General features: G+C 35.9%; 1 protein-coding gene across 3 annotated transcripts in view; it reads right to left on the bottom strand.

Moving 5' to 3' along the window:
* Positions 1–20,808, bottom strand: part of Arhgap5 (Rho GTPase activating protein 5) — a 78,077-nt gene that overhangs the window by 44,248 nt on the left and 13,021 nt on the right. For all 3 annotated transcript variants that reach the window (XM_059280033.1, XM_059280032.1, XM_059280034.1), the window contains exon 2: positions 15,590–19,475. In XM_059280033.1, coding sequence (XP_059136016.1) covers positions 15,590–19,309 — 3,720 coding nt within the window. In that variant the 5' untranslated portion in view covers positions 19,310–19,475. The remainder of the gene's footprint in view (positions 1–15,589; positions 19,476–20,808) is intronic.

The raw sequence follows: 20,808 nt of genomic DNA, 5'->3' as shown, positions 1-20,808 counted from the left end.
AGCAGGCAAGAGAAGAAATAAAGGACACACAAAGAGGAGCAGAAGTAAAATCATCCTTGTTTGAGATGATAGGACACACAGAAAACCTGAGATGCCATCAAAAGACTATTACAACTGATGAGCTGAATAAAGTAGCAGCATTTAAGAAAAAAAAAAAAAACAATGGCTTCTCTATACACTGATAAATTTTTGAGGACAAATCATGAAAATAATTCCACCACAATACCTATAATAAAACAAAATACCTAAGAGTAAACGTCACCAAGAAAATGAAAAGCATCTAAAAGGAAAACTACTAAACACAAAAGAAAAAGAAATTGAAGATACAAAAAGCAAAGATTTTACAGGTTTCTAGGTTGAAAAATTATTAAAATATCTACACTACACAAAGGTATCTATGTATTCAATGTAGCCTCCATCAAAATACCAATGATCTTCACAGAACTAGAAAAATATCCTACAATTCGTATGGAAGCACAAAAGATCTCAAATAGTCAAAGCAATCCTGGTCCAAGAGAACAAAACTGGAAGCATAATAATAATAGCTGATTTCAAGAGACACTGCAGAACCCACACATTCCACTGTAATATGTATAAGGTCATGCTTTATGAAACAAACGGATCAAAGGAAAAGAACAGAGATCCCGAAGTAAACACACATTTCTATAGCCAACTACTATTTTCCAATCAAAGTGGAACAAATACACACTGGAGAAAGGACAAGCTCTTCTGATTTCTTCAGAAGACTGAAATTTAACCCCCATCTCTCAACCTGTACATAAACAATTCAAGGGAGATTAAAGACATAAATGTAGTAAGTCTAGAAACCATAATCAGTGTAAAAATGTATATATATACGGAAAACACATCAAGACATCACTGTAGGCAATGGTTTCCTAGAAAGAACCCCAGAAGCACAGAACATTTTAAAAAGTGAAAGCCGACAAACAGGATTATATGAAATTTTAAAGCCTTTACACAGAAAAAGCAAAGAATACAGAGCAGAGACAACCTATACAATGGGAGAATAAATCTGCCAACTACTCATCTCATAGAGGGTTAATATCCAGTATGTATGAGGAACTCAAACTTAAAAACAAAGACAAACCAGCTAAAATGGGCAAATGATCTGAACAGGTATTTCTTAAAAGAAGCCATACAAAGCCCAACAAATTTTAAGAAAAAGTGTATTAGTACCACTGCCTATCAGAGAAATGCAATCAAAAACAGTAAAATACCGTCTCACAGGGCTGGGGAGGTGGCTCAGGAGGTAAAGTGCCTGCCACACAAGCATGAGGACCAGGGCACTGATCCCTAGACCTAAGTAAAAAGCTGATCACGGTGGTACATGCCTATAATGCTAGCTCTAGCCACTGAGTTTATCCCTGGCACCCATGTCTTCTGAGCTCCATAAATATGCCCATACCCACATTTTTAAGTTTAACTTTAAGAAAATGAAGACCTTTATTAACAGGCACCTGTAGTTTTGCTTTTGAAAAGCAACTGTTTGTGAGCACCCACATATGTGTGTTGGGTGGGTGCATTCATGCCAAAGCACATGTGTGGGAATCAAAAGACAACTTGCAGAAGTTGGTTTTCTCCACCATACTGGTTCCAAATACCAAACTAAAGTCATCTAGGGTTGGCAGTAAGTACCATTACCTGCTAAGCCATCTTACTGGCTGCTGGTTTGTTTTTGTTTTTTGTTTTTGTTTTTGTTTTTTTGGTGGGGGTGGGAGTTGCCAACACGGTTTACAAATGAAATTTAAAAATAAAAATCTTAGATATGACCAGATATGAAGCAATTTGAAAATCATTAAAGGTATATTGGGTAAAAATTTTGTTCTACTCAAGACATTTAAAGTTAAAGTAATAAAAAGCCTTATCATGCAAAGACAATGAATACGAATGTAATTAATAAAACAAGCAACAACAGTGTGTTCACCTCCAATCTTTTCTTTATTTCTAACTGTTGGGATTTCACTGGAGGACAACTGTTAAGAGATGGTAAACTGCGATTGCCCAGCCTTATCCTGGTCAGCCTCTGGGACAGATGGATTCTCAGGTGGAAAGTGTGTGGATCAGCTGTTTCTTTGTCTTGTGGGATAGGAAACTGTGTCAGTTATCAAGTAGCTGAGTACCAACACTGAAATGTTTGCTGATCTTGGGTTTTAATTTTGATAATTCTTACCTTCTTCAGGCAGTCTTTGGCAAACACCAAAGAACTGTGCCCATGATTCCAATACATCTTTCTGCTCTGCGGCTACCTTTCTGTTTTATGATGTCAGAATCCTCCATCATTCCTCCCTGAACAGAACTGAGATAGTATTGTCTATATTCACAGTTATCTCTACATGTAGTGTTAAGAACCTTTCCCTAATTAAGATTGCTGTTTGCTAGATCTGGACTTCTGGGGCATTTGTGCCTCCACTGTCCATTCTAATAATTCTGTTGGTAATTGTATGGAGGACTCTTAGGATATTGATAGCATTTATAATGGTTACACTTTTGATACATCTTTGACTGTCTCCACATTTCTTTCTCTTTTAACACCAAATCCCAGTTTATCCATTTCTTACACTGTAAATGTGTTCCCGGGGCTAGTCCAGATGTCACAGCTTCCTTGGTATCAGTTTGGTAGGATACCATATCAGTTTCTTACACCAAACCATTCTGCTGTTTTCCAAACCTTCCTGATGATAACCTTCTAGTCTTTGTCACCGCACTTATCCTTCCCTTCCATCTACTGATGACCGTGGGGTTGGGTTTGATGCTGGAAGCAATGGAAGGAGTGGATCGGTTGCAGCCATTAGACACGCTGTCCTTCTTCCATGGTATAATCATAGCCTGGGAAGCAAATAGCTCTCAGGACTTTTTGGAGTTTGTTCTCTGCTCCTGATTAGCTCTACAAGTTTTAACTCCTCTAAAACTTAACTACTAGCAGCTTGCTGTTAACAGAAGGAAGCCTCATAGATCACAGTCAACACATACTTTCTATGTTGTTTATATTATACATGGTGAAAAATAAGTGAGAATTGGGCACCACTTTTGATTTTGATGTACAATAGACTAGAGAGACAAGTGCTTACTCAGGTAGAGAAAGGATCTCCCCCAAATCAACAGGAAGTGGCTATGCAATTATTAGACTCCTGTATGAACTATAGTTAATTTATGAAGCAATGACTGAATAGCTTTGTATCTGCCTATATTCTCTTGACTGTAAATGGTGCCATAATCTGTTTGTGTGCACTGTTAGTAAATTTTAGTTTTTCATATAGATGGTATATTTAATAGTATTAAATAATGAACCTACTATCTATATATATTTTACATATTTTATGCATTCAACACATGCCACTTGAACTGTGTTCAAATGCAATTCCCCCCAAAAAACTGTCACAAATCTCCAAGAATACATCCCACTCTCTCAACTCCTTATATATGGCTTCTCTTACCACTCTACTAACATGCTATTAAAGACTTTTCATCCTTCTTAAGCTCTCATCGACATTCTTTCTTAGACTTCTGCCCTAAGTACTTGCTCTTTTGACTTCCATGTAGGTCACTCCTCTTTGCTTTCCGTTTCTGCCCCACTGCTCACTACTCTTCCACATAAACTCAATCTGAGCTCTTCTGTCCTCTAGCTGTTCCACACCCTTCAGTGAATAATCTAATGCCAGTTTTAAATCCTTCTCTTGGTACCAGAACTCATAAATCTAACTTGAGACTGACTGTGTCCCCTGGGATGTTAACAGATACTTTAAACACGACATAAAAGGTAAGAAGGAGTAAGTGTCTTCCCAGGAAAACCATCCAGTCGCTCAAAGCCCAAACCCCAGAGTCAATCCTGATTTCCCTTCCCTTCGGCTCTTCCTGGTGAACAAATCAGAAGCATGGTAGTACCACTTTCAGAACACTATTTAGAATCTGGTAACCTTTCTCTCTTTTTTTAGTACATGTATCGGACAATAACACATAATGGATATTCGGTTAATCACTAACAGAAAAACATAAAAATATAGGCAGTAATCCAAGGGCTCTCTACTACATAAGGTTTCTGTTAGTAAATGCATAAAGTATTGTCAGTTTATTCACCAGCTAATTGGAACGTTAAGATTTTTGTTTTACGTGCATTAGTGTTTTCCCTGCATATATGTCCATGTATCATGTCTGTGCATTGTATGTGGAGACCAGAAAAGGGTGTAGATCCCCTGGAACTAGTTATAGTCAGTTGTTACCTGTTATGCTGGGAACCAAACCCAGGTCCTCTCCAACAGCAGCAAGTACTTTTAACTGCTGAGCCATCTCTCCAACACCATTCCCCGTCAACCATTTTATTTACCTACTTACAGATTCTTTTGATTGTCACTAAATGGCTGTTCCTAATTTTAATGATCCCATCTGAATCATACCAAAGAATTATTACTTGTAAAGATACAAGTCAACCTTAAATGAATTCATTTGGACACAACAGCATATAAAAACTGAAGAATTTTCCTGTGTATCATACCTGGTTACTGTGAAGGACAGAAAAATTAAGGACTTTAATGTCCTCAAGAAACATCTAATCTACATGAAGAAAAAGAAGGAAACCCCACACTTCACTACCAGTTATTTACAGTACATACAAAATAGTTTCCTAAATGGGAAAATGACTGGATGCAAGGCTTAACTCCAGAAGGCAGTTTTTACATGCATGATAAGACATCAGGGAGTCCAGAAATTTAAGTATCTAGTCTCTTAAGTCATTTGGCCCCCAAATATCTGACTGCCTGTTATATTTAGGTTAAGGACTGAGAAATCAGAAACTGCCGTTTACTGCTTACTGTATATTAGACATTTGTTCAAAGATGTGCACAATCCTAATCTTCATGACAGGAGCACTGACACAATTATATGTTGTACCTATCTGATATTCTTAGAATTTCCAACTGTATAGGAACGAAGACAAGGGTAGAAAAGCAGACAAGAGTCACACTGCAAATAACTCTGGGGGCCTAACTGAGGAGTCTGAATTCTACAGATACCACAAACAAGTTGTAGGAAGAAAGACGAGGCATTTCCATTATAAAGTAATAGAGAGTCTGAACTAATGCTGACTGGAACAGAGAAACTCAATTAAAGAATAATTACACTGTAAATACTGGTGATGATGTGGAGAAACTGGATAGACCATCCACTGCCAGTGGGAATCTAAAATGGTACACCCACTCAGGAAGATAGTAAGGCAGTTTCCTTACAAGACCAAATATGAAGTTATTCTATGACCAAGCAATTATAGTCCTATTCTAGAAACACAAGAACTCATTATTTATTTAAAAAAAAAAAATCTAAGACACAACCCAGTATCCTTCAACAATTTAAAAACTGGATATACTCATTCTGTAGAATATTATTGAGCAATAAGAGGGAACAAATCATTGAAAAATGCAACAATTTGAATAAATCTGAAGGGAATTATGCTAAATGAAAGTCAGTCCTAGAAAGTTACCTACTGTTTGGTTTCATTCTTGTAATTATTATTATTATTATTTTGTTTTTTCAAGACAGGGTTTTTCTGTGTAGCCCTGGATGTCCTAAAATTCACTCTGTAGACCAGGCTGGCCTTGAACTCATCGAGATCCGCCTGGCTCTGCCTCCTGAGTGCTGGGGTTCTAGGCGAGTGCCACCACCGCCCAACCTCATGTAATATATTGGTAGTCACAAAACAACCAAACAGAAAGCAGGCTAGAATCTGTAGGCAGTTAAGACTGAGGAAAGAGTGAGGAGGAGGAGACTATGGTTAGAAAAGAACAATAGAAGGACTGGCTGAGGGTGAAACTGGTTTTGAATCTTTACTCTAGTGACAGATATACAAACTCATGCATGTGAAAATTTTCAGAACTAAATACACACATAAACAATTCAGAAACTGGGGAATTAAAAAAGCAGACATCTAATACCAATGCAATGGTTGTGATATTGTACTATAGTCTAACAAGATGTTATACTATTGTAGCATATGTATGTCTCTGTATGTCTTACAATGACATAAAAATCTACAATTATCTCAAAATAAAATATTTAATAAAAAAACAGGGCAATAGTCCAGGTAAGAAGTAATAAAAACTCAACTAGGATTGCAACAATGGAGTAGAAGCAACACATTTGACAGCAGAATAAAGAGCAGCTGAGTATGATGAATAGCAATAGTATGTAGCTCTGATCCGTAGCAGCACGCTCCTAAAAACACATTCTTGCTCAATCATGATGAGGACAGAGAAGCAAAAGCTATGACCTATGAGGAAAAACCTGCCTTTCTTACCAAACAGGTACAAACATGCCACATATAGCTGCCTTCTTAGAATCACAGAGATCTCCTTAAAGACTACATTCAGCTGTACCAATATTTCTCTAACTTCAGCGCTACCTAATCCACAGTTGTGAGAAATGGCCTATGAATTTTAGAATATTAGCAGCATCCTTGACTTATATACTGGAAGCAACACTCAAACCCAGTGGTGACAGGCCAACACTGTCATACGGTCCCTGAAAAGCAGTTAATTACACTGAGAACCACTAGTCTAAGTTGGTGAAAATAAGGATGAAGACCTCAAGTCTGGTAAATGGCTACAGATAACATTCCTGAGAAGTCTGAGAATTTTAACTTAAAAAAAAAAAAAAAAAGAAAACGGTCCCAAGGCCAGGCACACGGTAATCCCAGCACCCAGGAGGCAAAGGCAGGAAGAACATGTGAACTCAGTTTGGGCAACACAGGAAGTCAGAAAGAAGAGAACAAATAAAGTCTGTTCATGAATTAAGATGAGGAATTCTAGTGTGGTGAATACAAAGATACATGATAATCTTAACTGCCTTTAAAATGCTTACAGTGGAAGGAAAAAATATCTAGCCATAATATTTAAAAAAACAACAACATGGGAAGGGAGATGTCCAATGACACGTCAGTATAAGAACTCTTTTGTGGGATTCGGACTCTATGAAAGTTTAACTCCATTTAAAAGTAAACACACAAAAGTTCTGGGTATTGGCTGGGAGTCCAAATAGGCAATGAAAAACAAGAATGTGTGTCTTCTAAGAGAACTGGTCACTTTTCAAGCTAACCAAGTAAAATGAAAGAAGAAGAAATAACTAGTGAGGGTTCTTATAGACACACGTTAGACAAACAGCTTCTGACTTTAATTCAGAAAACTTTCTTCTGTAAGATAGTATCTTCCTAAAAAATGGTTTCAACGTCTCTAAGCCACCTAGTAGACTGGTTTAGTAATGCCATCAACAACAAATAATAAACTATAAACCAAGAGTGACCTGGACAAGGCACTGTCACCATATCTGGTTCTATAAGTGAACGGGTATTTTTATCAGGGTTCTTCAAATATCTACATTCTAAAGAAACTGAGCTTTATAGTATACATACAACTTCATTCCTAAACCACTGGCATTCCCTTTGACTTTCATCATACCTATCAAACACCTTTCAGTGTTTGAATTAACTCCAATGTTTGCCAGTCAATGTATTAGTGAAGAATGAGAAAGAAAGAAAAAAAAACTGAATAAAGAAATAAAGAAAAATGTGAGTGTTTTCCACCTCTCTCACATTTTATAACAAGAACTCTTAAGCTAGGGTCCACAGGTCTTTAGAAAATAAGTGAAAATATTAAAACTCCAGTAAAATTTTATGTATGTACTTTTCCGGGAGAAACATTCAAATCTTTCTTCAGATTTTTAATGACTAAAAACAATTTCCAAAAATTCAAAACAACTATTTTATACAAAATATAAAAACTGTTCCTCATATTTGGATAACACTAAACAGAATCACAACATCACTTTTTCATACCCATGTATTCTGTATTAAGTATTGAAACATGAACACTACTTTTAATTAAAAAGCCTTTCTTTCTACTGAAGTCTGCCTTGTTTTGTTTTGAAACAAGGCCTCCCTATGCAGACAAAGCTGGCTCAAGGCGGTCCTGCTTCATCCTCTGAAGTGTGGAGATCTCATAGCTAGGCATGTGCCACTACATCCAGCTTTTGTTTTTAAGTCATAAATTAATTTCTGCTTACTTGAGGATCCCTTCATCATTTCAGCTGAGCCATCAAGAAAACATTAGAGCTAGAAATCATAAAAATATATCTACTGTTTTTCCAGAATTGAATACAATCATTTATAATACACTAAAGTTAGTAGTATGCAAACCAGAAATGCTATAAATTCACCTGTCTTCCAATAGTAACAGCTATCCATCTATATATTAGAGCATAACATCCGCATTAAAAAGTACCTCCTTGACACACACTATATTCTTAACAATTATAATTAATCTGATGCAGAAATAAGCAACTAATTTATAGGTCTCAGTAAAATATGAATTAGAAATACTTTAAAAATTAATTAAGCATATTTCCATCTATATCTGAAAAGAAATCAGTCAAATGTATAGTATAGGACATGCTCAAGAAATGAGAAAAGGCAAAATATAAGTGAAAATGTATATTATAAAAGTGAACTTATATAATACCATAAATTGGTGTGACCAGTACTGAAATGCTATTAAAGAAACAAATCTTAAGACTGCTTGTCACTCATGTTGCCCAAGATGTTCTCAAACTCCTAGGCTCAGGAGATCCTCCTGTCTCAGCCTCACATAGTTAGGCTACATAGGCACATGCATGCCATCATATATGGCAATAAACCACACTTAACTTTATACAAATTATAAACCCTGCACACCTAGCTAATGATTCAAAAGATCATTTTAGCTTACCAGTATAAAATAGAAATAATAGCAAAAGCCAATGTTTTCCAGGTAAGACAAAGATAGAGGAGAATTTACAAGTTCTGATACACTGATACATCTTGTTGAAAATAATTTAAAATCAATTTTACTAGACTTAATTCCTTGAGAAACAGCCAAGGGATAAGTTGTATCTGTATGAGCTTCTAGTATTGTCAGTCATATAAAGTATTCAGTAAAAACCTTATTGGATAAAATAACTATCCTCTTTTGAAATAAATTATAATTACTAAACAGATTCTTTTGTTAATATATATATATATGTATATTTGTTAATATATGTATATATGTATATATGTATATATTTTACTGTGACACAAAGTATAAGAACTTTCACTTATACTGAATTCAGCTGATCATACTGCAATATATTGTTAGGTCAGGGACATGAATTGTAAATATGGTATCAATTTTTCCCATAGTAGGCATTATAGTTTATCCTTTAGAAATTACTCAGTGCTCTTGGGACAAAAGCTCAGACACAAACTCAGTATTCCTCTGACTCAATTCAAGACAAAAGGACTAAAAAGTGTTAGCTGGAGGGTTGATGGGGAAAAAAAAAAAACCTTTCTCATTTTCCTAAACATACGTTCTTCATAAAGGTGACTCTGGATCCTTAAGAGCAGAACTTCAAAGTAATAATGGTTAAGTAATTGATACCTTCCTCAACTGCTAATTTAGCAATAAATATTCCCCAAAATAGGCTAAAAATTAAGAGAAAAATAAACTTTAAACAGTTTCAAAGTTTTGTTAAATGAAGACCTGCAGTAGGTTCAATCCCCAGCCCCACCAAAAACAAAAACCATGAAGAGATACATCCTTCAAGGCCCTAATTTCTTCAGATGTCAGGAAGTTAGCTGATACAGACTAAAAGCTGAAAGTACACTGTGCCTGAATTTATACTGGATATAAATTTGAAAATTGTATATAGTTTATTACCTTTACACCGAAAAAGGAAGATTTACATGTCAAGTGAAAATGGTGGCGGCCCTGGTGGGAGGTTCTAGAAATTAGCAATCAAAAGCAGGTGGCACAACATTTCTTTCTTAGACTGGCAGCTCAGTCTATCGATGTTCACTCAAACACGGGAACATGCTCTGCAAAGTCCACATTCCAGGAATGTGGGAGGGGCAGGTACTACATGAACGACCCATAAAACAGGTCACCTTTGCCTTTCCCCCTTTGTCCTCTGGGTGCCAGTCCACAGGTGGAATATGCGTACTTCCCAGCTCCTTTGTTATCTTCCCTGAATAAAGTAATGCTTTCCTTTAACTATCTATGTGTCTCTGTAAAAGTCACTGTAAAGAGGCACACGAATTTGGAAACTCCAGCTTCTGCCCTCTAGACTAAGATTCACTCCCATAACAAAGTACTTTATTAAAATTGTTTTTCATACAGTATAGTCTGATCATGTTTTCTCCTCTCCTATCTCTTCCCATATCCTCCCCGACCGCCTTACCTACTCTATTTTCTGTGTGTTCTGTCCCCCCTCCCAGAGGGGGGGAAGATCTCAAACAAAACAAACAGCCAACCAAACAAAAAACAAAAACAAACAAAAATCATGGAGTCTGTTTTGTGTTAGCTAACTACTCCTGGGTATGGGGCCTGCCCTCTGGTGTGGCTGACATACAGTGTGACACTCCATTACAGAAAACTGATTTTTTCTTTGCAAGTAGGTATCAATTGCAAACAGCTTCTTGGTTAGGGGTGAGACCCCCTTGTCTACTTCCCACTCAGTGCTGGGACCCCATTTGACTTGAACATATTCAGGTCCAATAGTATTTATTTTAAAAAGGCAGTTTATTTAATAAAGACTGTTGAGGTTCTAAAGGCATATATTTCTAAACCTATGACTTACTATACTCTAAAGCATGAACTTTGCCAAGTTCTCATCTATTCCTAAATTAGTAGTCTTTTCATGATGAAATTTTATTGAGCACTTTTTCCCTCCATGTACCACTATCATGATACTTTTCCTCCCTTGTTTATAGAGGAACTACATAAATCGAACTCTTTAATATTAAGCTATCTTCTGTATATGCAGTATAAACCCAAGTTGACTAAGATTTTCCTTTTCTATGTTGTTAAATTTTTTTGGTCACTAACAGGTCCCTAATTCTTCATCTGAAAGCCAGCCATGCATTGTGAGGCATGCCTTTAATCCTAACACTTGGGAGAGAGAGGCGGGAGGATCAAGAGTTCAGGACTAGCCTTTGCTATTATGACCCTGTCTCAAAACAAAAGTCAAATTTACAGTAAAGGGGTCTGTAGACCTGTTAACTTTATTTAAGAATTTTGTATAAATACTCGTATGTATCATTTCTTTCTTATACCTTTGCTATCTGGTTATAAAATTAAGGACAAATATAAGAATGAAGAATGTATTCCCTTGCTTTCTATTCTCTGAAATAACTTGTGTGAACACCAGAATTACCTGTCCCATAAAATTATCTAGACCAGGTATTTCTTTGGTGGGAAAACTTAACTGCTACTTCACAATTAAATCAAAGCTTTCTTACTTAGGCAAATTATCAAACTGTAGCTTTTAGATGTTTATTTCAAACTTTCAAAGTAGTATGCACAAACACTACTGACAGCACTCTCTGGTTATCTTTTATTTTCATGCACTTCTAACTGTATATTCTTTTTTATATGTGTGCGTTTATTTTAAAATTTTTTAAATATACTTTTATTAGTTCATTGAGCATTTGGTACTTGTCTTGATGATACTCACCTATACCATCCTTTTTATTCTAAAGCGTAATTTATGGCTTCTGTATTTTCCCAATCTTGCCAACTTTATCTATTTTCTAGTCTTTCTGAAGAATCAACTTTTAGCTGTTGATTTCCCATGTGGTCTCTGAATCTGGATCACTTTATAATGAAATGTTTACATATTTCTCTTACCTAGTCTATCTACATATGTGATCCAAATCTCTTCCTTGAGCATTCTTTATTTGAAATGCTTGGAACCAAGAGTGTTTCACATCTCAATTTTTTTCTAATTTTGTAGTATCTGCATAGATAAGTTATCTTGAGGATGAGACTCAAGGCTAAACATCAAAGTCATTTGTTTCACATATACCTTATAAACAGTCCAAAGGTAATTTTGTAATCCTATCGCACACAGGCCTTGCTTAGCTCCAAACTAGTGCTACAGGTTCAATAAAAGCCCTTATAAACGCAATATTAATATTTCAGTACCCCAAAATTAAGACAATTTCTGTATCATCTTTCACTTTACCCAGACAATTTGATGCTTCTGCATAACTGAAAATTTTTCTCCATCTAAAGCTGTTTCTTAAAACATATCAAAAAGAAAACCACTGATTTACTTTCCTTCATCAAGTTTTGTGAATGGCACTCTATGATGATCCTTTTCTACTCTGTACACATTTAAAAAAAATGTTTATTTAGACTACAGTATCACAAAATAACAATTCTTTGTTTTCCTCTTAAACAAATGTAATGTATCCTAGCTCCTGTTTTAAATAAATGTTCCTCTTTTTATCACAGCAATGCTAAGTATGATGTCTCTGTTTTCCTAGATGGCAGTGCGGAGGTTGGACAGTAAGCAGTTGAGTCTGAATTCAACTGGGTCTATAGAATACCACACTGATTGCACCTGTTCTTGTCTAAAGCTGAATAACCTATATTTATCTTTTGAAAACTATGGACTAGAACCACTTATATAACTAAAAACTTTACAAACCTAAAACCTTATAAACCAATTTCTTCACTTATTAAAAGTTCAAATACACAAACTATGGCTCTAATAATTAAAGCAATGTTACATCAAAGTCTAACACATTTCTGAAAAGAAGTCTGAAAGATGGCTGAGAAGGTGACTTTAATCAAACAGAGGGAGAGTAAAAGTGTAACTTAAAGCTAATTCAACACTAGAGCAAGTGTAGAAAAGACTGATGTCAAATGGAGGTAATTAGTAAATAACAAAAATTAAAGGCAAAGTATCCTATTTGCTAAGATGCTAGTGATTATAAACAGAACGATTATCTTACATACTCTTAAAAAATGAAAATCCTACACCATTTCAATTATGATATACTTCCAAACTCTTGAACACAATCAGATATGAGAAGTGAAGGGGGCAAAAAAGGACTTACAATCAAATAATTAGAAAGCCAAAGCACTACATAGGTGAATGAAACTTAAGAAGTGACATTCAATCCAAGGAGTTGTATAATTATTCAGTTGGCACGATAGACCATGTTAAAAATTCCAGAATATATTTGGTATATTCTTACCCTGTGCTCATGAGAATGTAACTAAAAGAATTGAATAATACTGAATCACTAAAATATAGGTCTTTTGAGTCTGGTGATAACAAATGTATTCTGAAAAATAAGCCTAGAACAAACTTTCCTGAAAAATGACTTATTCACTGTAGGAACAAAAAGATAGCAAAATTAAAACCTTGGAAAACTCGCCAGTTTTAATCAATTTGCTACATGGAAAACATTGAAACACTGCTTCTAGTAGATAAATTTTTGCATAGGGAATACACAATCAAGCACTTAATAACAAAGATGCCAGTACCTTCAACTTAACCTCCAAATGCTTAAACAAGCAAACAAACATACCCGCACTTCATGCTCAAGCACGAAGGGATAAATGTAAACAATCAGGAAAGCCGATGAAGGGCATTCAGGAACTTTTGGCCATTCCTGCAACCACTGTTTAAGCTGAAATTATACTGGAGGATGGAGAGTTGGACCAGTTGGTAAAGTGCCTGTTGTATAAGCACAGAGACTTGAATTCTGATCAACAGCCACATAAAAGCTGGCCTCATGACTAGACAGCCTAGCTAACTGGTGAGCTCCAGGTGCAATGAGAGACCTGTCTTAAAGGACAGAGAACAGGCCAGAAAGACACCAAACATCAACCTCTGGCTTCCACAAGCATGCATGTACACACGTATACACACACACAGTCTGTTTCTCTCTTAAAAGACAGCAAAACAATTAGGATTTGTGAATCAAAACAGAAAATACACATAAAGACACTATTGAAGTGGAAAGATTATAAACCAGTGGTTCTCAACCTGTAGTTTATATTACATTCATAACAGTAGCAAAATTATAGTTATGAAGTAGCAACAAAATAATTTTATGGTTGGGGTCACCACAACATGAGGAACTGTATTAAAGGGTCACAGCATTAGGAAGGTTGAGAACCAACGCTATAGATTCTTGGTGTTTATGAAAGTCTGAATAACAAAGTTGAGTATTTCTTATTTAAATTGCTTGGAACCAGGGGGGTTTCATATCTCAATTTTTTTTCTCATTTTGTGATGCCTGCATATAGAAAATGAGTCATTTTGAGGATGAAATTCAAAGCTAACATCAAATTCATTCATGTTTCACATATAATTTATAAACAGTCTAAAGGTAATTTTGTAAGTATTTCTAGCTTTCATTGTAACCTATTAGATATGGTAAGATATAAAATTTTTCCATGGGTAGTTTAATGTTGGGACCCAAAGGTTTCAGATTCGGGAGCATTTTAGATTCTGATTTTCAGATTAAAGATGCTCAATCTATGCAAATTAACAGAAAATATGGTTTGGTAGTGATAAAAGATATTAAGACATGGCTGGGTGTGGGTGGTATACTCCTATAATTTCAGGAGGCTGAGACAGGAACACCACAAGTGCAAAGCCAGTGAGGAGTATATAGTTCAAGGCGAACCTGAGGAACACAAGTCCCTATTTCAAAAACAAAACCCAAACAAAAAAACCCACCTCAGAATTGTAGACAGGACTAACGATAAAAGGTGGTATGTGTAAGATGCCAGAGATTTTTACAGTCAGTATCATGAGGTCATAAGAATATTTGTTACATGTCTAGGCTACATGAAAAGACAATTTAAATGTTTAGTCTACCAAAAAAAAAAAAGAAAGAAAGAAAGAAAAAAAAAGAAAATAAATACTATAGCTTAAACTTTTAAAATGTCTATCCAAGTCATTTTTTTTGGGGGGGGGGGGGGGGTTTGAGAAAGGGTTTCTCTGTGTAACTTTAGCACCTTTCCTGGAACTCACTTTGTAGCCCAGGCTGGCCTCAAACTCACAGAGATCCGCCTGCCTCGTCTATCCAAATCATAATGAGCAGTTTACTATATGCTGATAAAATAGTGTTATAATTACTAGAAATATCCTTATCCTTAATTGGGTCTGATAAATAGCAATCAGATGTAGGAACTTCATATTAATAATTTATTTATTAAGACCATAAATCAAACTGATGAAATGCTCAATGTAGCATAAAAATATATTGAATACTATCTTAATAACCATAAAATCCTTGAATGAAGGCTTATATGAAATCAAATCACATAGTAATAGAAAGTCCTGAAACACTACTGTGAAAAACAAGTAGAAAGCATTAAATATAACTTTAATACAAATCTGATACACATAAAGGGTCTAATGTTTAATACTATTAGATGAATTAAGTTATTGAAAATATAAAAGAAAAAAATAACATCCACCCACAATTTTCATGCTTAAGAATAAAAACTCAAACTTCTATTCCAAATAAAGTATAAAGAAATAAAATGTACTAAAACTATAAAAACAAATCTGTCCCAACAAAATATTTTAAATTTTTAAAAATTCAAGAGATACTATATTTATTACTGGTCTTAAGTTCTTATTAATGGCAAACTCACTATCTTAAACATATATATGTATGTGTATATATATATATATATATATATATTTTTTTTTTCCTTTTAAGGCAAAAGTGAGCACTTTTATAAAGATAAACTAAACTTACCTTTTTATCTTCCTTTACTTTGTGGGTCTTCTTCTTTATCTTCTTATCATCTACCTCCTGGTCAGATGTGATCGCAGGATTATCGATACCACCTTTCCAGGTTTCAACAGGTGAAAGCAGTGGGTCTTCTTCACTTCCACGATGTCTTCCTTTTCTTTTTGTTTTAGAAGTGGTGAAGGCCTCATCATCACTTGCATCTGAATGTGTTCTTCTATAGTATGACTTGGCTTTACTAAACAATGTTTTAGATTTATATTTGTATTTTGAAGGCCTACGTTCCCCGTGACCTTTGGAGGTTCTATCAGAAAACCCATTTTCTTCATCTCCTTGAGTGTTATTTACAAATGAATTTCGAATTTTAATAATTCGATTCTGACTATCATCTGGGACAACATAAATCTCATCAGAATAGCCCTTCTGTTTGAAAATTGTGTCAAGGGGTTCCGCATAGTTATCTGAAGAATCCATATCTTCAGGATGTGGCAAAGGCATCCGGGAAGTCTGTTTTCTTGGATTTTTACCAATACCAGCTTCAATTGTTTTTAAAAGGTTTGGATCCAGTTTTTTCACATTTGTTTTAGGTACAACTGGTTTAGGTTTAATAGGCGGAGGCACTTTATGGTTACGTTCATGATCGTGACAGTTTGGGGTGCTATGAACAGGATACTCATTTCCTTCTAAATCTAACCTGTATCTGGAGCGGTCACTGGGTGTTGGAAGCAACTGTACATCATCCCCAATAGGACTATAAGGAGGTGGTGCTTCTGTGTCATCATCTGAATCAGGGTAGTTGTTATAGGGAAAACAGTCTCTTGGAGATGGGAGAAAAACATCTTCACTTTGATGGGTGGATTCCCTTGTGTTATCAGACAAATAGGAATTTTCTATCATATTTTTTTTCTCTAGAACGTCACTGAAAAACAGAGTAAAGACCTCCGTTTGCCGATGATACTGAGATAAAGAATACAATGCTGTAAATTTAGCAGTTATCTCAGTTGCAATGTGTTCTCCTTCAGTCATTAACTCCTTGATGGCCTCATTTTCAAAAAAATCTGCTTGACTGTCAGTAACTGCTACCAGTTGCACAGGAATGGTATCTTGAACTTCTGACAGAAATGCGCGAAGCATTCCCATCGATGCTTTCCGTTTTGCAGAATAAACTAATATATAGCCATGAACCAGTTCATCTTTTCTTACTCCAATTGAGGAGTGGTATGACAATATTGTGATCTGTATGCGCCTCCTTTTCTCACCAATAATTTTGTCAAGCATTAAGGAATTACTCTGTCCAGCTTGAGCAGCACTACAGGAGTGAGACTCAAGGAAGGGTGAGAGAATGAGATCCACACTAAATGGGTCACCACACATGGCACACATGACAATCCTCAAGTCAGCTTCCGACACGTCCTTATTGATAGGAACTGGGCTCACCACATCTAAATTGTGTTTAACTGATTCCAATACTCCTCTTAGAGCTTGCTTGATTTGTGATTCATTAAATTTACGAGGATATGTACCAGTAGGTACATCTACAAAAGGACACTGCAATTTGTTGGCCAACTGCTGTCCTTGGTGCCTGAGAATTGGTAGATTTTTACTAATGGAGTCCCTCTGATTAGCAAGAATTAATGTAAATGGAAGATTAGCCATGTATTTATCTTTTCTGATCTGAGAAGCTTCAGTTCTTATTTTTCCAATAAATTCCCCAATAAAACTCAGTGACTCAATGGAATTAAATACACAGAAGCACCCATGTGGTTTAAAGGCTGCAGTCCATAACTGACTCAAAAGGTAAGGCGATTTGGCATCAACAGGCCGAAGATCAAGTTCATAAATTTTTCCATCTAAGGCATACTCATCATCAGTGGATTGAGTCCTTATCTCATTTGCTAGTTCCTGGGCAAGGCCATCTTTCCCTAAAATGAAAAGATTAACTTTGTCTATATTGGTACTATCATGATACAAGCGTAAGCGGCCATGATCCAACTGTAAAAGACTACTGGCAAGTAAGTGTTCCACTTTAATGTCTGTACAATATTGGCCACTGAGGCAGGTTTCTTTAGTGGGATGATAAACAAATCCTATATGCTTAAGTAGAAGAGATTCCCTATCAGGTGCAAGTTTCTGTAAAGCTTTATATCTAGGTTCTTCACTTAGAACGGTATGAATTTCACTCATTTTATCTGAACTTGGTGTTGCATTAAGATCTAAATCATAAAAAAGTTCCGAATGCTCAAAGAGCATTTCCTGAAACTCTTCTTTGGCTCTTTCAACTATCTCTCGCTGATGCCGACCATATACTTCTTTGCTATCAGCCTCAGTGATGTATTTGAATGCTTCATCCTCCATAACAAAACACATCACTTCCTCCCATGGTTGCCCAGGTGAAATGAACTGAATTTTTTCTAACGTCTTCTTGAATTTCTCCTTCATTTCCAGTCTTCTTTTCTCTGATATCAGATGTTGCACATGGTTCTGATAGACCTTTTCTGCTTCTAAAGTGCTCAGGAGGTCGAATGGGATCCGTCTATCATTGATTTTGTCGATGTGGTCAGTTTCATCCCAAGGGGTTTTTTCTAGCACCACAAAACATAACTGGAAATCTGCTCTCTTTTCCATTAACTTCAAAGCTTCCAACCAATTCAAATGTTCAATCTCTTCTAGATCAGGCAAAAGAGTATTGAAAGCCCGTGGTAAAGAACTTATATATTCTTCTCTCCTTTTTCTTATATGTTCCTGCTTGAGTTGTTCTATATGTTTTGAGAACGTATTTCTGGCCTTTCTTGTACCCTCTAAGTTGATGTATTCTTCATAATCAGGATGATTTTTTAATTTATTACTAACAGTTTTCCAAGTTGCATGATAATCTCTCACAGTCTGTACAAGTTTTTCGAACTTATCTGTTGCTGTGACAACAAGTTGTCTCTGTGTTTTATAAGCATCCAGATAGGGAATAATTTTAGGTTTGCCACGAGTTTTATCCAACATTTGTACCAATGCAGTGAAACATGTCTCAATGTTGACATTAAATCGTGCTGATGTTTCCACTACAAGAAGGTTCTTTTTGTTTGAAGCAAATGCTTGAACTTCTCTAAGATAATGATCCACACATTCATCACATTTAGTTGCTGCTATTATCACAGGCTTTTTGGATTTTGATAGCTGGACAAAAAGGTTATTCACAAATTTAAGTTGATCATCAAACTTCCTATTACATCCTTGACTTACGTCAATACACAATAAAAATCCATCTACATTGAGCTTCCCTTCAGGCATTTGCTTCTGTTCAAAGTCTTGCTCCAAGCCTAGCTGATCAGTGCAAATGTACATTAGTTTTTCTGCTGACTGCAATTTAGAGGCAGCTGCACGTTTTATGTATGGTTGTAAATTTGTACTTCGATGAGGCAAGAAAGTCTGGTCATCAATGAACTCTGTTTGTTCAATGACATGAATTTTGCATTCTACTCCATCTTCACCATTTTGAGTTATGTCACCCCAGTATAAAAAGTGATCATTGTTTACTACTCGGCCTCCAAAGTCAATGGTGCTAAGCACAGAAGTATGCTCTGGATAATATTCATCTGCCTTTGAGCGTACAAATCTATTGCACAAACAAGACTTTCCAACTCCACAGTTCCCTTTGTCTTTTTCAGTCCCAGAGAGTCCAACTACACTGACAGTATAGGCTGGAGGACGAGGCTCTTTGTTTTTTGCCATCATAACTCTTTTCTCATGTCTCTACATTCATAAAAGTCACCATATATACTTTTCATTCTGAAAATAAAACCATCTCAAAATACAGATCCTGAATTTCAGAATTATATTTGGTTCTTTGTAATTCCTTCATCACCAAAGAAAGGTCTTCAAGATCATATGGATCATCTTCCTACAAAGAGAAAAAAAGATAAAAAATCTTATGTGAGTTACTGTGTACACAAAGTAAAAATGTCCATAACAAGGTATTATGTAAACCAATAGTTGTAATACTGTTGTATATATGTAAAGAAACCACATAAACAATTTATAATTTACTTTTATAAATGCACAGTGGCCTCAAATGTTAAGATAAAGCTAACAAAATATTAAATATGTAAATCTGATAGCTCACTAACTTTAAAATGAACTCTCTACAGCCTCTTTTAACCAAACATGAATTCTGCTTCTAATTACTCCATCCTATAGATTTGAGAAAATAAATTTCCCTTCTTTCTGTACTAACATGTTAGTAGTAACTACACTGTGCTGCTTTATCAACTGCCTTACAACCCTTACTCAGTTTTGACTGTGTCAGCAACAGAACCAAGGCCCTAACTCCAGCATGCTCGAAGCAAGTCCTCTTACAGCTGTCTCTCCAGCCTCATGACTTCAAAGTGTGAAATAACCAGCTTCAGGTAACAGAATTTCTCAAAATCTACTTTCCCAAAATTTTTTAATTTTAGAAGTTTTTTTCCCCCATAACTTTCAATGCTCCTGTGAAACCTATTAGATTTCATGTTCCTCCCAAAATTGAGAGAACATAGCAGAGCAAAGAGAGGAAAAGGGAACAACAAGTTAATAATGTAGAAAACTTTTAACTAAAACCTATTGCTGTGGGATGTTCTCTATGCTGTGAATGTGTTGCTCTGATTGGTTAATAAATAAAGTGCCGATCGGCCAGTAGCCAGACAGGAAGTATAGGCGGGACAAAGAGAGAGGAAAATTCTGGAAGGAGGAAGGCTGAGACAGGAGACGCTGCCAGCTGCCTCCATGAGTACCGATATGTAAGATACTGGTAAGCCACGAGCCATGTGGCAAGGTATAGATTTAAAGAAATGGGTTAATTTAAGATACAAGAACAGATAGCAAAAAGCCTGCCACGGCCATACAGTTTATAAGTAATATAAGTCTCTGTGTGTTTACTTGGTTGGGTCTGAGCGGCTGCGGGACTGGTGGGTGAAAAAGATTTGTCCTGACTGTGAGCCAGGCAGGACCAGGAAAACTCCAGCTACAACCTATTCTCTATCAAAAAGCTTAAACTTTTTAGTAATATCTCTTACATATGCTTATTCAAATACAGTGTAACTCTGGATATCATGGCTTACTGAGAGTTCAGACTTGGGGCCGGGAGACATAGCTTAGTGGTAGACAACTTGCCTAATATTTATGGGCCCCTGGTTTTGATGCCCCAAACAGCAAATTCCCTTCTGTTCTCCTATAGCAACCCCAAAACAATGAATACA

Source organism: Peromyscus eremicus, chromosome 14 (assembly GCF_949786415.1).
Source record: "Peromyscus eremicus chromosome 14, PerEre_H2_v1, whole genome shotgun sequence".
NCBI lineage: Eukaryota > Metazoa > Chordata > Mammalia > Rodentia > Cricetidae > Peromyscus > Peromyscus eremicus.
The sequence above is the reverse complement of the archived record's forward strand: the minus strand, read 5'-3'. Positions and strand labels throughout refer to the sequence as shown.